Source organism: Montipora capricornis, chromosome 1 (assembly GCF_036669925.1).
Source record: "Montipora capricornis isolate CH-2021 chromosome 1, ASM3666992v2, whole genome shotgun sequence".
Lineage (NCBI taxonomy): Eukaryota > Metazoa > Cnidaria > Anthozoa > Scleractinia > Acroporidae > Montipora > Montipora capricornis.
In genome coordinates, this window is record NC_090883.1 from 37,770,667 (window position 1) to 37,783,166 (window position 12,500).

General features: G+C 39.0%; 2 protein-coding genes across 2 annotated transcripts in view; one reads left to right on the forward strand and one right to left on the reverse strand.

The window, feature by feature from the left end:
- The window catches only part of LOC138041787 (uncharacterized), a 14,804-nt gene extending 10,594 nt beyond the window's left edge, over positions 1 to 4,210 (reverse strand). Inside the window, exons 1-2 of the mRNA XM_068887494.1 lie at positions 4,024 to 4,210; positions 1,372 to 1,711 (exon numbers count right to left, since the gene is read on the reverse strand). Coding sequence (XP_068743595.1) covers positions 1,372 to 1,711; positions 4,024 to 4,088 — 405 coding nt within the window. The 5' untranslated portion in view covers positions 4,089 to 4,210. The remainder of the gene's footprint in view (positions 1 to 1,371; positions 1,712 to 4,023) is intronic.
- LOC138041796 (citrate synthase, mitochondrial-like) overlaps positions 4,187 to 12,500 on the forward strand; it is a 13,278-nt gene continuing 4,964 nt past the window's right edge. The window contains exons 1-8 of the mRNA XM_068887497.1: positions 4,187 to 4,337; positions 4,536 to 4,601; positions 4,745 to 4,852; positions 6,751 to 6,816; positions 9,167 to 9,208; positions 9,978 to 10,067; positions 11,263 to 11,451; positions 11,639 to 11,965. Coding sequence (XP_068743598.1) covers positions 4,287 to 4,337; positions 4,536 to 4,601; positions 4,745 to 4,852; positions 6,751 to 6,816; positions 9,167 to 9,208; positions 9,978 to 10,067; positions 11,263 to 11,451; positions 11,639 to 11,965 — 939 coding nt within the window. The 5' untranslated portion in view covers positions 4,187 to 4,286. The remainder of the gene's footprint in view (positions 4,338 to 4,535; positions 4,602 to 4,744; positions 4,853 to 6,750; positions 6,817 to 9,166; positions 9,209 to 9,977; positions 10,068 to 11,262; positions 11,452 to 11,638; positions 11,966 to 12,500) is intronic.

Below are 12,500 nucleotides of genomic sequence, written 5' to 3' on the forward strand. Positions count from 1 at the left end.
ACGATCACCACCTTGCTAAAACTGGCAGACCCTACAGACAACCTGGAGAAGATGGCACGTCGCAAAGCGAAACAGGCTCTATACTTCAATGTTAGCGCCAAAGCGCTTACAGAATTGAACCCCAGGAATGCTGTCAGAGTCAAACTGCTTGATCACACTTCAAAATGAAACTCACTATGACTCAGAGCTCAGGTCCAAGGACAGGTTGACTTCCAGTCTTACCAAGTACATACTAAAGATGGTCAGGTCTACATTAGAAACTGGAGACACCTAATTCCAAACACAAGACCCAATTATAGTTGACCCGCCAAAGCCAGTCTTGACTGACCCCACTGCTCTTGACACTGACACACCCAGCCAGCAACCATCTCCAAAAGAGCCAGACCTACCCAACACCTCAGACCCCAACGGCACTGACCTACCAGAGGAGCAAGAGCCCTGCAGAACAACCAAACCCCTGGCTTATTTGCAAGATGACGAAACCTCAAAACTGAACACTTAATATTTACCCGTTACTGTTACGACAATGAAAAAAAAAAGCATCGAAAGATTCAGCTCCTCTCATCTATAGAAGGGGGTGGGATGTAACGATGCATGTGATTATCATTGTAATAGGATACCGGTGTATCTTTTGTACACTCGCATGACCTTTTCTATGATTAATTTTATTATTACACTAGTAAAATGTAAACATAGAAACCAAGAACCCTCTGTCTCTATTCTTTTGCTATACGCTATTACTTTGATACAACGATACAGAGATGACATGATGGAATGTTTGTGTTAACATGACATGAGGTGCTTACAATTTAGCCAAAAAAACCGGAAATTTCAGTTTGATGTCAAATGGAAAGGCAGCTTTCCGGAAAATCTTTTCGGAAATTGTGGACAACCTCCGGAGGTAGTCCCCTTTCTCCGTTCAGAACAGAATCTGGGAAATGCTCTTACCATTTGGTAACCGCCATTCTCATCCGGTTGGTCATTAAATTCGGAAAATCGCTTACCTTTAGGCAACGATCATTCCATCCAGATTATTTGGCTAAATGGTAAGCACCCATGGTGTCAGATAAACAAACCACCCCTACTTCTTTGTCTTCTTTCAGTAAATTACTCTCCAAGATACAGTCGTGGATGATGATCACGACAAGTTACCAAAATGAGTACGGATAATCTAAATAAGAAGTACACATACACACATATTTTACCAAAATATCATGTCACCACTATGAAGCAGCAAGCGTCTGCTAAAAAGGAGGCCAAGCTCTGAGCATGTACCACCCAGAGTTAATACCACCTCACTGTGGAAAATATAAGAGCACAATATTATTAACAAAATTTAATTCTGGCATAAACTGTACTTCAATAGCATACCTTTCCCTTGTTTCCAAATGCAATGTAAGCCACATCCTCAACATTTCTTATTTTCCCTTGGCAATATCTTTTGCTGTTTATGATTAAAAATGCTCCATGTGTAGATGCCATAAGAACGCACAGCAATACCACTGATGTCACAATAAAACCTCCTTGTTGAAAAGCAAATGGTAGTGAAAGAATTCCGCCCCCAACCATGGTTGAAATAAGTGTAAATATTGATGAGAATACAGTTCCAGTCCTCTCGTGATCATCACTGCCTGTGATATGGAGTAGTGGACTGGAGTCTGTGACAACTGAAATTTCTTCCTTGCCCTCATCCTTAATTTCTAAATGTTCACTGTAATTCAGAAGAAATTTGTTGGATAAATAAAATAAGTTTACTTACTACAAACCTAGATAGAAAGAGTTGGGGTTTTTTAATTTTTGATAAAGACAGATAAGACACTGATATTTCCCCCAAATATTCCCCACAAAATCCTAAATTACTGTCTGATGGTTTTTGGGCCAACATCCGAATCAAGAGGTCCCAAGTTCAAATGCTACTTGAGGCACCTTGGCTGAAAAGTCTTACTTCTATGAAGTCTCTCCTTTTTTTACATATCACTTGACAGCAATAATGTGGTCAATATACGTGTAAATAAATGAACGACAACTTCCGTTACATTAAAAGCAAAGATAAAGCTAAGATAATTGGGATATCAGATCTGATGTACATGTGAGAAAATCTCAACCAAAAGGAAAACATAATAATAAAATAATGAATGAAAGTGGGATCTTATAGTTCACGTTGCAGTTCCTCAATCTATTTAGATTATGGCGACTACAATTATCAGAGACAGGAAAACCCAAACCAAGCAAAACATGCTTGGCATAAAGGTGGGTATACCGCCTCATGGTCGGCGACGCCTTCCTTGCATGACAAAAGCCTAAACCTATCTCCCCAGCGCTCTTGTAGACTGCTCTGGATCAGGAAAAGTTGTACGCGGGTAGAAGTCATTTTTGGCAATCTAAAAACCTAGCTCTCTACCACACTACAAGTTTAACCAATGGCCAACATCATCCTAAAATGGAAAGAGAGTAGGTATTTACTAGCTCTAACCTCCTTATTTCCCTAGCACTTGATTCTGCCTGTATGTGCTGGATCAGACAAGAATAGAGGAAGATAAAGAGCATACATGATGTAGCACTGGCACAAAAACAAAGCTTGGGGAAGTCGCCGTGAGAATTAACAGAGCGCAAAAGCCAAGAGGTGAACCCCAATTAATAAATTCAATCACAAAGCCTCCAAACAGAGGGAAGGGTGGGAAAAAAAAGTTCTGTTTGAGATAATTAAGGTACTCATTGTAGTAAGCTTTGAAAGCTGGAAATTGGTACTAGACCTCTAATACATAAACAGGTACCTAGGACTAAACCAATGCCAAATAACTTACCATCTAGTCCGTTTTGGTCCATAAAACGATTGGGATAAAATGTTGCACACAGTCGTGCAATATAGATAGATTTTGTTTATTGTATTGGTCGTGTTATGAACGCACAATGAATGGGTATGCATGTCTTGTACGTGTTATGTAATGTCAAAGTATAACGTGACAGAGGAATAACAACCGAAGGTGTCACGCTCCATTAACTGCACTTTACACTGTTATTGTAAAACTTTATCCAGTTACTTGAACGAGAAATTAATTAGCCTAATGGATAAAAAAATGAAATCTTATGCATGCACGTGAGAATCACAACCAAAACAAAAACAAAAGTCAGACAAGGAGTTATTATTAAAGAACCAGTCAAACAAGTTTTCAATCTCACAAATATTTTACCAATGACCCAGTGTAACATTTGGAGACAAAAAAAATTGCTTTTCATTTTACATCATGCCTAATCTAAGTATATTGTACAAAAGACGATAAATAGAAAATAAAGGTTCTCTTTGGCAAAAGTCAAGGCTTATTATTGTACATTGATCTAAGTCTCAACCAAGAAAACTTAATGCCACCAAACGGGAGTACATGAAGAGATTCTAAAGTGTTGTAACTGTGTGGCTGGCATTTCGTTGCAAGCAAACATTTTAATTTGATTTGAAATTCGGCAAGATGTTTTTCAACAATGATTACCTTTTGGTGTATAAAAAACAATGAGGCGATTGTACCAGCTGCGCTCATAGATCATTGATGGAAATATCTCGAACATTTCGCGGATATTGCTCTAGCTAGATAAAACTTTTACAATTTTTTAATTGTTCTTGCTGAATCATAAGCCTTGTAAGAATTATGAACAAAAACGTTTGACTGCCATCGAGAGGCTAGGTACTTATCATAATACATGCTTTAGGTGCTTTAACCTCTTGAACTTATCGGCTCCGTTAGAAAAAAAATTATAAACTAAGTGTGCGTTCCTTTGGGATGATCCGAAAAATGATCAATGATCCAAGATCACTTTGATCACGGTGCATCAATGGAACCGAAGAATCCTTTTCTCAGAGTGGATTCATCGGTTCCTTTGAATCATGCACCGTGATCCAAGTGATTTTGGTTCGGATCATCCCAAAAGCTAGCAATTCCGTTACGAAAATTATACCAAGTTTGAACGACGCAATGAGCAGGGGATGTCAATCCTTTTTTTACCAAATATGTAACCAGCCTGTATACTTACTTGGCTACACTAACAGCGGAGTACTCAGCATTTATAGATCTCACGCTTGGGTTTCCCTCCATCATGGAACGGTTTCTTCTTGAATGTGTCGCGCAAAATCCTCTGTCACGTTAAAGGAACCGGAAGTACAAATTGTCGTGTTCTTCCGGTTATGCTGTGTCCTTCCTTAGAGCTCAGTCTTTCTCGTCTTCTTGTGACGCATGTATGCCTTGTATGAGTGACCGAAGGAAACGGTAGATTATTAGTATTAGGGACTCTTCAAAATGAATGTTTTCACGAGTTGTAAACTGTTATCAAGACTGGGGCAATCGACAGTAAGCGACTTATCCCGTTAACGAACACGTTCATTGTCCGTCGTTTCTAGTGTGTTTATTCTAAGATGTGTTCTCCACAGTCAAAGTTCCATATCCGCGTGTCTTGAAGTCGTGATTTTGGTTAAGAGACACCGATCTGTTTGAGTGTTTCTCTCTGTTATCGTTCAATCTTATGTTTGGATTCTTATCTTTTCGTAGCCAGTAGTTCAACAAGGACTGATAAGGAGTTTAATACGGCTTCAGTCTACACAAGCAGAAACTCTGGTATGGAAATGTACTTTAAACTTTTTACACTTCAATATATATTCTGCAGGCTACGTAGTTCGAGGACACTATATATCATCTTACTTACCGGCTTTTTAATTTAATGGTGCGCACTAATTATGGCTACATCCTTCGTTTCTCAGAGTTTGAAGGAAACGCTTTATCGCATTGTACCAGAGAAGCAAAAAGAAGTTGCTGAATTCCGAAAGACGTATGGAGATAAAATTCTGGGAGAATATACAGTCGACCAGGTACACTTGTCACATCTCATTGTCGCAGAAATTTCATCATAATACAAATTTCCTGAATTTTCCTATAAAATAGAGAAAACCGTAAAACTAATATCTGTTTGATAAATCTGCCCTCAATGTACGTCTTTCCATTTCACGGATGTGAAAGATGACCTTTGTACTTCTGAAAGAAAAATACATGTACTAGCTAGCATTTAAAAATGCAGTGTAAGCTGATGTGCTGATGTGCAGTTGCGTGCGCACCGGGTGCCGTTCGCACAAATTTAATTTTTTGAACATGCATTTGCTGTTTCACGTTTTCTTCTTAAATTTTTTTTCACCTACAAGGAGTAAAACCAACTATTGCACTCAGCTTTAATGGCCACCAGTTGTGAGTTAATATTTTATGAGCTGTTTCACTTAAACATTTTGATTGACAAAGTTATAGAATGGTTATAGTCATTTGTAATTTGTAATTATTCAAAAGGAAAGTGCATTGACTTTCATGCAGTTGAACACCTCCTAACTCTTTTCATCCTTATTTTAGTACAAGTCTGTGGGAGGCATAGGCCATTTTACGGATATGGTGGCCATTTTAAATCCATTGTTTCAAATAGCTATTATGGGATTCTAAGGGGGCAATTAGTATGCATTTGCCCCCTTAGAATCCCATAATAGCTATTTGAAACAATGGATTTCAAAATGGCCGCTGTATCGGTAAAATGGCTTATGGTGGCCTCAAGGTTAGTGCCCTTGATTTGGGATTGAGTGGTTCGGGTTCGGGCCCTGGCCAGGGAGATTGTGTTGTGTTCTTGGACAACACACTTTACTCTCACGGTGCTTCTCTCCACTCAGGTGTACAAATGGGTACCGGCGAATTTAATGCTGGGGGTAACCCTACGATGGACTAGCATCCCATCCAGGGGAGAGTAGAAATACTCCTAGTCGCTTCATGCTGCAGAAACCAGGATAAGCTCTGGCCCAATGGGCCACTTGGCTCGTAAGCAGACCTTACCTACCTACCTTAGTACAAGTCTAAGAAGGTGTGCCTGGGTGGTTTTATTTTACCATTCATTGTAGCTTATGTCCTTGATTCTGTCCCCCAGAAATTTGTGTGTGTATTTGCTGTCTAATTGTGTCAATTGACACTGATGGCAGGGATTAGGCTTGGCTACAATAATAAAAAAAAAAACAACTAAATCTATCCGGATAATCTCCCAAACATGTTCTAGAAATCTCCGAAAAAGTTCTAAAACTCAAAATTTTACCCAAAAAATCCCAAAATTTTGATTCAAAATATCAATATTAAAGATCCTTATAAGTTAACACAAGCTGCCTACACAATAGCTGTTGTGGATAACGTAAGTTGGTAATTGTACTTTAAGTAGGGTTATTTAAGTACGAACCCATAAATTTAGTATCATATCTAAATAATTAACTGTAACAGAATTAGGGGATACATAACTGAATGGTTAAACTGTTCTGCTCACTGTTTTGTAAGCAAAAACATTATTTTTGCTAATTCCAATCTCTAAATTAATTTTTAACGCATCTTACAGATTTTGTTGACTCTTAAAAATCTAAAAATCTTGGAACTTGCTAAATTCATCTTAAAATCTCCAAACTTTCTAAAAAATGTCTTCAACGTCTAAAAATCTAAAAAGAAAACCCAACTTTTTGTAGCTAAGTCTAGCAGGGATGGACTGAAACTTCCAACAATTATTATGCTGATTTTTTTCAAATTTTCATGTAGTTATTCTTGTCTTGAATAGAGATAGTGCTTGCATGCTTAGGAAAAATTTATGATCATAATCATGGTAACAGGGAATTATTGCTTGTCCCAAAGAACAGTTAAAAATCGTGCAAACCATGGATGTTAGCTGGTAGGTTCTAATGTTATCACTCTTTCCATTTGTCAGGTTTATGGAGGTATGCGTGGCATCACAGGCCTGGTCACAGAGACATCTCACTTAGATGCAAATGAGGTAAGTTGATGCTATAATTAATGTTGCATAAAGCCGTCTGACCAAATGTTTTTAATTAATTAAAGTCATCACCTGTAGAAGTATGGTCCTGAGGGATAATACCACTAGTGGGCTGTCTTTTATGGCAGTGAGGCAATGGACTTTGCAGGATTTCGAAAAATCTTTCTTAAAAAGGAGATTGTCTTTTGCTCTTGTGAGTCTTGAGACTATTTGTGACCTTCCACGGGAAAACGTACACTAACGCTAAACCGTTAAATTGACCGAAGCGTTAGATATCCGTTAGCCGTCCGTTAGAAGTTTACATGAAACCGTCAGAGCGTCAACTTCATCCGTTAGAACGTTAGTCTTATCCGTCAGAACGTTAGGTTCATCCGTCAGAGCGTCAGCCTCGTCCGTTAGGGGTTTAGCCTCGTCCGTTAGAGCGTTAGTCTCATACGTCAGATGTATAATAGTTATTAACCTTATCCGTTGGGCAAATCTTGGATTCTGTTGGCAAGTGAATTAATAATCTGTATCGATTGTTCTGGATCAGAGGATTCGTAGAGCGTCGTTTAAAAATGTGACCCTCTTTGGGAAAACCGGCCGTGTCCTTCTACAACTTAGTAGAATTACATGTAGTAGAGCGCTTTTTAAAAAATTAAAAATACCGAGAAAAATGAAGGGTTTGTGTTCAACGTTCACCTCTGCGTACCAATAGTAAAACAAGGGTGGAAAGCTCGATTTCGGATCGCTCCAGCACCAAGCCGATTTTCACTGACAAATTCGCATCGTACAGGTTTCAAATCACGCACCAATCAAGCTGAAACTCACAAACAAATTCCTATCGTACAGGTTTCAAATCACGCACCAAGCAAGCTGAAACCCAGAGGTTTCCTTTCATGCCATTATATCTGAAATCCGTCCAAAACTCGAAGCGCTGGACCTCAAATAAAATTGAAAAAATCCAGCATTCGGAACTCCAAAGTTTGGTGTGACGGCTTGCAGCCGTCACAACGTTTGCTCCTCTGTGATTGGCTAATAAGAAATCATCATCCAATCAGAGAGGAGCACATGGCGTGACGGCTGCAAGCATGTATCTAAAGCCGGTATACGAAAATCCTGCTACGCATCCTTGGCGCTGGGAATGCTGGAGTTTTCGATATTATTTGAGGTTGAGCGCTTCGAGTCTTGGATGGATTTCAAGCTGAAATAACTACGCTAATAGGTAGAATGGACAATAAAGACTCCAAAAACGAAGACCAAAGATCGAAGACCCATCCTGCGCGAACGCCAAATTAAATGTGATTGAATGATGCATGACTTACCAAATTTCAACTGAAAAATATCTGTTTAACTTAACCACTCGCCTGGAGTTTCTCGCGAGCTTTTTTGCCCCCTCGGCATCTTAACTGATGATACAGAACTCTTTTATCGTATTTATAGCAAAGAGCTCTCTTATGAACGCGCCGCTTTGAATTTATCGTTACTTCGGCTTTGAAAACAACATTTCTTTGGATGAAAATAATCATTTGTTGTATTTTACTTTGCAACTACAGTAGCTAATGAAGTAATGGATGCCGTGAGAAATTCACAATTTAGTAATGCATCGCATCATTGTGAGTCCGACGGTCAAAACATATCGAGATTAGCCACTTTTATCCGGACTTCGTTGCATTCAGCAGTTATGGCGCCATGGGCGCACCTCTTCGGAATCGTATTTTAAAAGTCACGCAATCGTTTCTGGTGGCCTGTCTACATCGTAGTATTCTTAAAGCAAAAAACTCGCTGAAATGTGCATCCGATTTGTTTTGGCCAGCTCGCGATGGTGCTAGTACTTCAAACCATGGCCTTTGTTCGATGAACGGTAATCGCTCACTACGTTGTGGTGTCATCGATCAGCCTTTCGAGCTTAGAACTAAGACTTGGTGTTAAAGTGCTAAGGCAGAACGTTAGAACTGATGGAAAGAACGTTAGAGCGTTGGCACAAACCGTTAGAGCGTTAGCACAAACCGTTAGAGCGTTAGCACAAACCATCAGAGCGTTAGTAAAAAACGTTAAACCAATCTTCAAAACCGTTGAATATCCGTTAACCGTCCGTTAGTTTTAAGCCGTTTAACGGGCAAACGTTAGTGTACGTTTTCCCGTGGAAGGTCACATTTTACAACACCAAATATTCAACATTTTGTATCCTCAAATGGATTACGCTTTGGGGCCCTGATCAGTTCCTGAATTTACTCAGTGGAATAGAACCCAACCAGTACTGTAAGCCCTTGTTTGAGCTGAACTCAGTTTTTCTAAAATCAGTGTATTGTCTTCTTCCTCTTCAATACACTGTGCTGCATGATTTAAGGAGTTTTGTGTATGTTTACAGGGCATTGAATTTCGAGGTTACACTATTCCCCAGTGCCAAGAGGTAAGTTTGATAAAAAACATCGCTGTCTATAATATTACATGTAGCTTGTCTACAAGTAATCTGCCTTTCATGTGGACTGTGAAGATCAAATTGCAACCAAGATTTTTGCTTTGCACTGCTCTCAGTCACTGTAAGAGAGTGGGTTATTATGCCACATTCATCATTGTGATAGGCTGATTTTAATCAAATTTGTTGGTTGCTGTTGTAAATGGCCCACAGCAAATACTAATTATTTACATTTTATCACAAGACACCTCTCATTTGGACAAGTTTTTAATATTTGATATTTTCCATTCTCCGGGTTCTTCGTCACGTTGACAGCTTTCTTGTGTTTCTCAGTTTCTGGCATATAGGGTAGGAGGGAGCTTCGTAAATTTACTACAGTTCATTTGGTGAAGTGGATCATGATTTTGCAAAATGACCAGAATGAAATATTGAGTTCCTGGTGCTTTTTGCCCAGGACCATGGGAAGTTTTGAAAAAAATATATCACCTGAAGAGAAAGCATCTGTCTTTCACAGTGCAATGCACCTTACCGTGGCCAGCTAACAAAGTTTTTTTAAAACTTATTTATACTCTAATCAGGGTGTGCGAATTTGATTCAAGACAGTCACCCCTCCTTGCAAAGTTTGCACGGTTGTAAGTTGAACACCATTGCATGGGTTGTTGAGTTGACATATTTACACGTAATTGTCAAAATAAATGTGAAAGCTTGTTGTGTGGCCATGGTAAGGTGCATTGCACTGTAATGTCTATGCATATTTCTGTAGCTTTTGCCAAAGGCTGATGGGGGAGAGGAACCTTTGCCTGAAGGAATATTTTGGTTACTAATGACTGGTGAAATCCCAACAAAAGCACAGGTACAGTGTACATGTACATGCAACTTTACACTTCTTAAGCAACACTAGTATAATTAATTTTTTTGGTAAAAGCAAGAGTTTCAGTCAAAAATGACCTTATCAGAAACAATCCTCTACAGAGGGAAGTCTATATATTAGGCTGCCACCCTATAGCTATTGCTGTCATACACTGTATAGAACAGTTCAGTTCTATGCAGGGAAATATGCTTCCCGAGGGTTGGGTACAAGGCATGACCTAATACGTGCTTATCAGCATTTTCTTAGTAACCCACCCTCCCCCTCTTTCTGAAACAAGTTTCTATTTTGTTATCCTACTTGTGGGTTGTTCGATATGCCAGTATTGTGTTCTTCTAACAGTAACTGGTTAATGTCTATTGCTGTGATGATTTCTTAAAATGTAAAACAAAGTGCTCAGTAAAGCCTGAAATTTTGGACCATGGTCAATGGCCAAACAGCCTGACTCCCCAGCGTGTACAGCATGGAGTATTGCCAGATGGTCACCCATCCAGGTATTAAAGTGCCTATCACCTCAACACAGTTTTCCACTTTATCTATTCTCTGAAATCGTCCAAATACGTTGTGTTGTTTTTAGAATCATTTGATTGAATTTTTTTTTAATTTGCTTTGAAAGATGGAAAAAGTGGTTATTCTTTGTTGAAATCATAACCAAGCAGTGAAGGGGGATGGATTTAATACCAGGTTGACATCATAGGCTGCTTTGCACTTTTGCTGGTTCTTTGAAAAACAATCATGGTAATTGATTTGTGATGTCAACCCAGTATCAAACCCTTTCCCCTTAATTGCTTGGTTATTGATCAAAGTATGACCACTTTTTCCGTCTTTCAAAGCAAATGAAAAAGTGAATTTGGAATCCCATTGTTTTAAAAACAATATGTATTGATACCTCAGGGACATCCTACAGAACTGATTTACCGGTAATTAGAATGTGTTTTCCTCGAACTCAACAAAATCATTGATGTAAATTGAGACAAGTATTTAAAGCTGCATTAGTGCCAGAATTAACGTACTGTAATAGATGTGCCACAGTAAAAGTTACTCAAGTTGTTTTGAATCCACAAAGTGAGTCAAGCGTGTCTGAACAACAAATCATTTAAATGACCTTTTGTCTGGGAATGTGAGCAAGCTCCAAAACAAGTGGAAGTATTCCCCTAATGTCCTTGTCTGCTTTTTGTAGGTTGATAACTTGTCTAAAGAATGGGCCGCTCATGCTGACTTACCGCAACATGTTGTTCAAATGTTGAACAACTTTCCTGAAACTCTTCACCCAATGAGCCAGTTTAGTGCTGCAATTACGGCAATGAACAGTGAGAGCAAGTTTGCTAAGGCATATGCCCAGGGAGTTCCAAAATCTTCCTACTGGGAGGTAAGGAATGATGCTGAGAGAGATTCTATTGTCTAAAACATAAACTTGTATGACATTTCCAAACACATTAATTTTTGCTTCAATTGAAAACGTTGTGATGACTGACTGTGTTGTTGCTAGCTTTTTTAAATCACCAGTCACATGCTTTAATCACCGTGTAAGTGTCTCTTTGCATTTCACATTGTAGTATATCTTTGAAGATAGTATGGATCTGACAGCAAAAATAACCACAGTGGCAGCGTACATCTACAGGAATGTTTTCAAGGATGGAAAAGTTGCTCCTGTAGATCCTAACAAGGACTGGGCAGACAATCTGGCCAGCATGCTGGGATATGAAGATCCCATGTTCCATGAAATGATGCGCCTTTACTTGGTTCTGCATGCTGATCACGAGGGCGGCAATGTTAGTGCACATACCACTCACCTTGTTGGCAGTGCTCTGTCTGATCCTTACCTTTGTCTTGCTGCTGGTATGAATGGCCTTGCCGGACCCCTGCATGGTTTAGCCAACCAGGTAACTTTAAATGGCACTACTCATCATATAGGCAAGGTTATAATGAAGACAGTGCCCATATAACGGTTTTTTAAACCACTCCAAGTGCTTTTGGACTTAAGCCTACTGAAAGATTGCTCCCTTAATGGCTTAGTTGTTTGAGCATTAGGCTGCTTTGCAGGAGGTTGCATACTCATACATGCCCTGGCTGAACCAACATTCAGAGTCTTAAAATAATTTAGAAAAAATTCTTCTTTTTTTTTATTAAGGACGGTGCCTACTAATTCAAAGGTATTTTTGCGCGGTTGTATGGATATGCGGGAAAAGCAGATCTCAACAAGTGTTATCAAAATCCGAAAAGAAAATTGGGGGTAACCACGCATTTTTCAAAGATAATTAATCAACAATATTAGTAAAAAGATTTAAAATACAAAGCAATGTATGGCGTTCCTTTCCAAATTAAAGCTTAATTATCTCTGAAAAATGCATGGCTACTCCCAATTTTCTTTTAGGATAGCTATTTCTCCGAATAGTTTTAAACCGCGCAAAAATATCC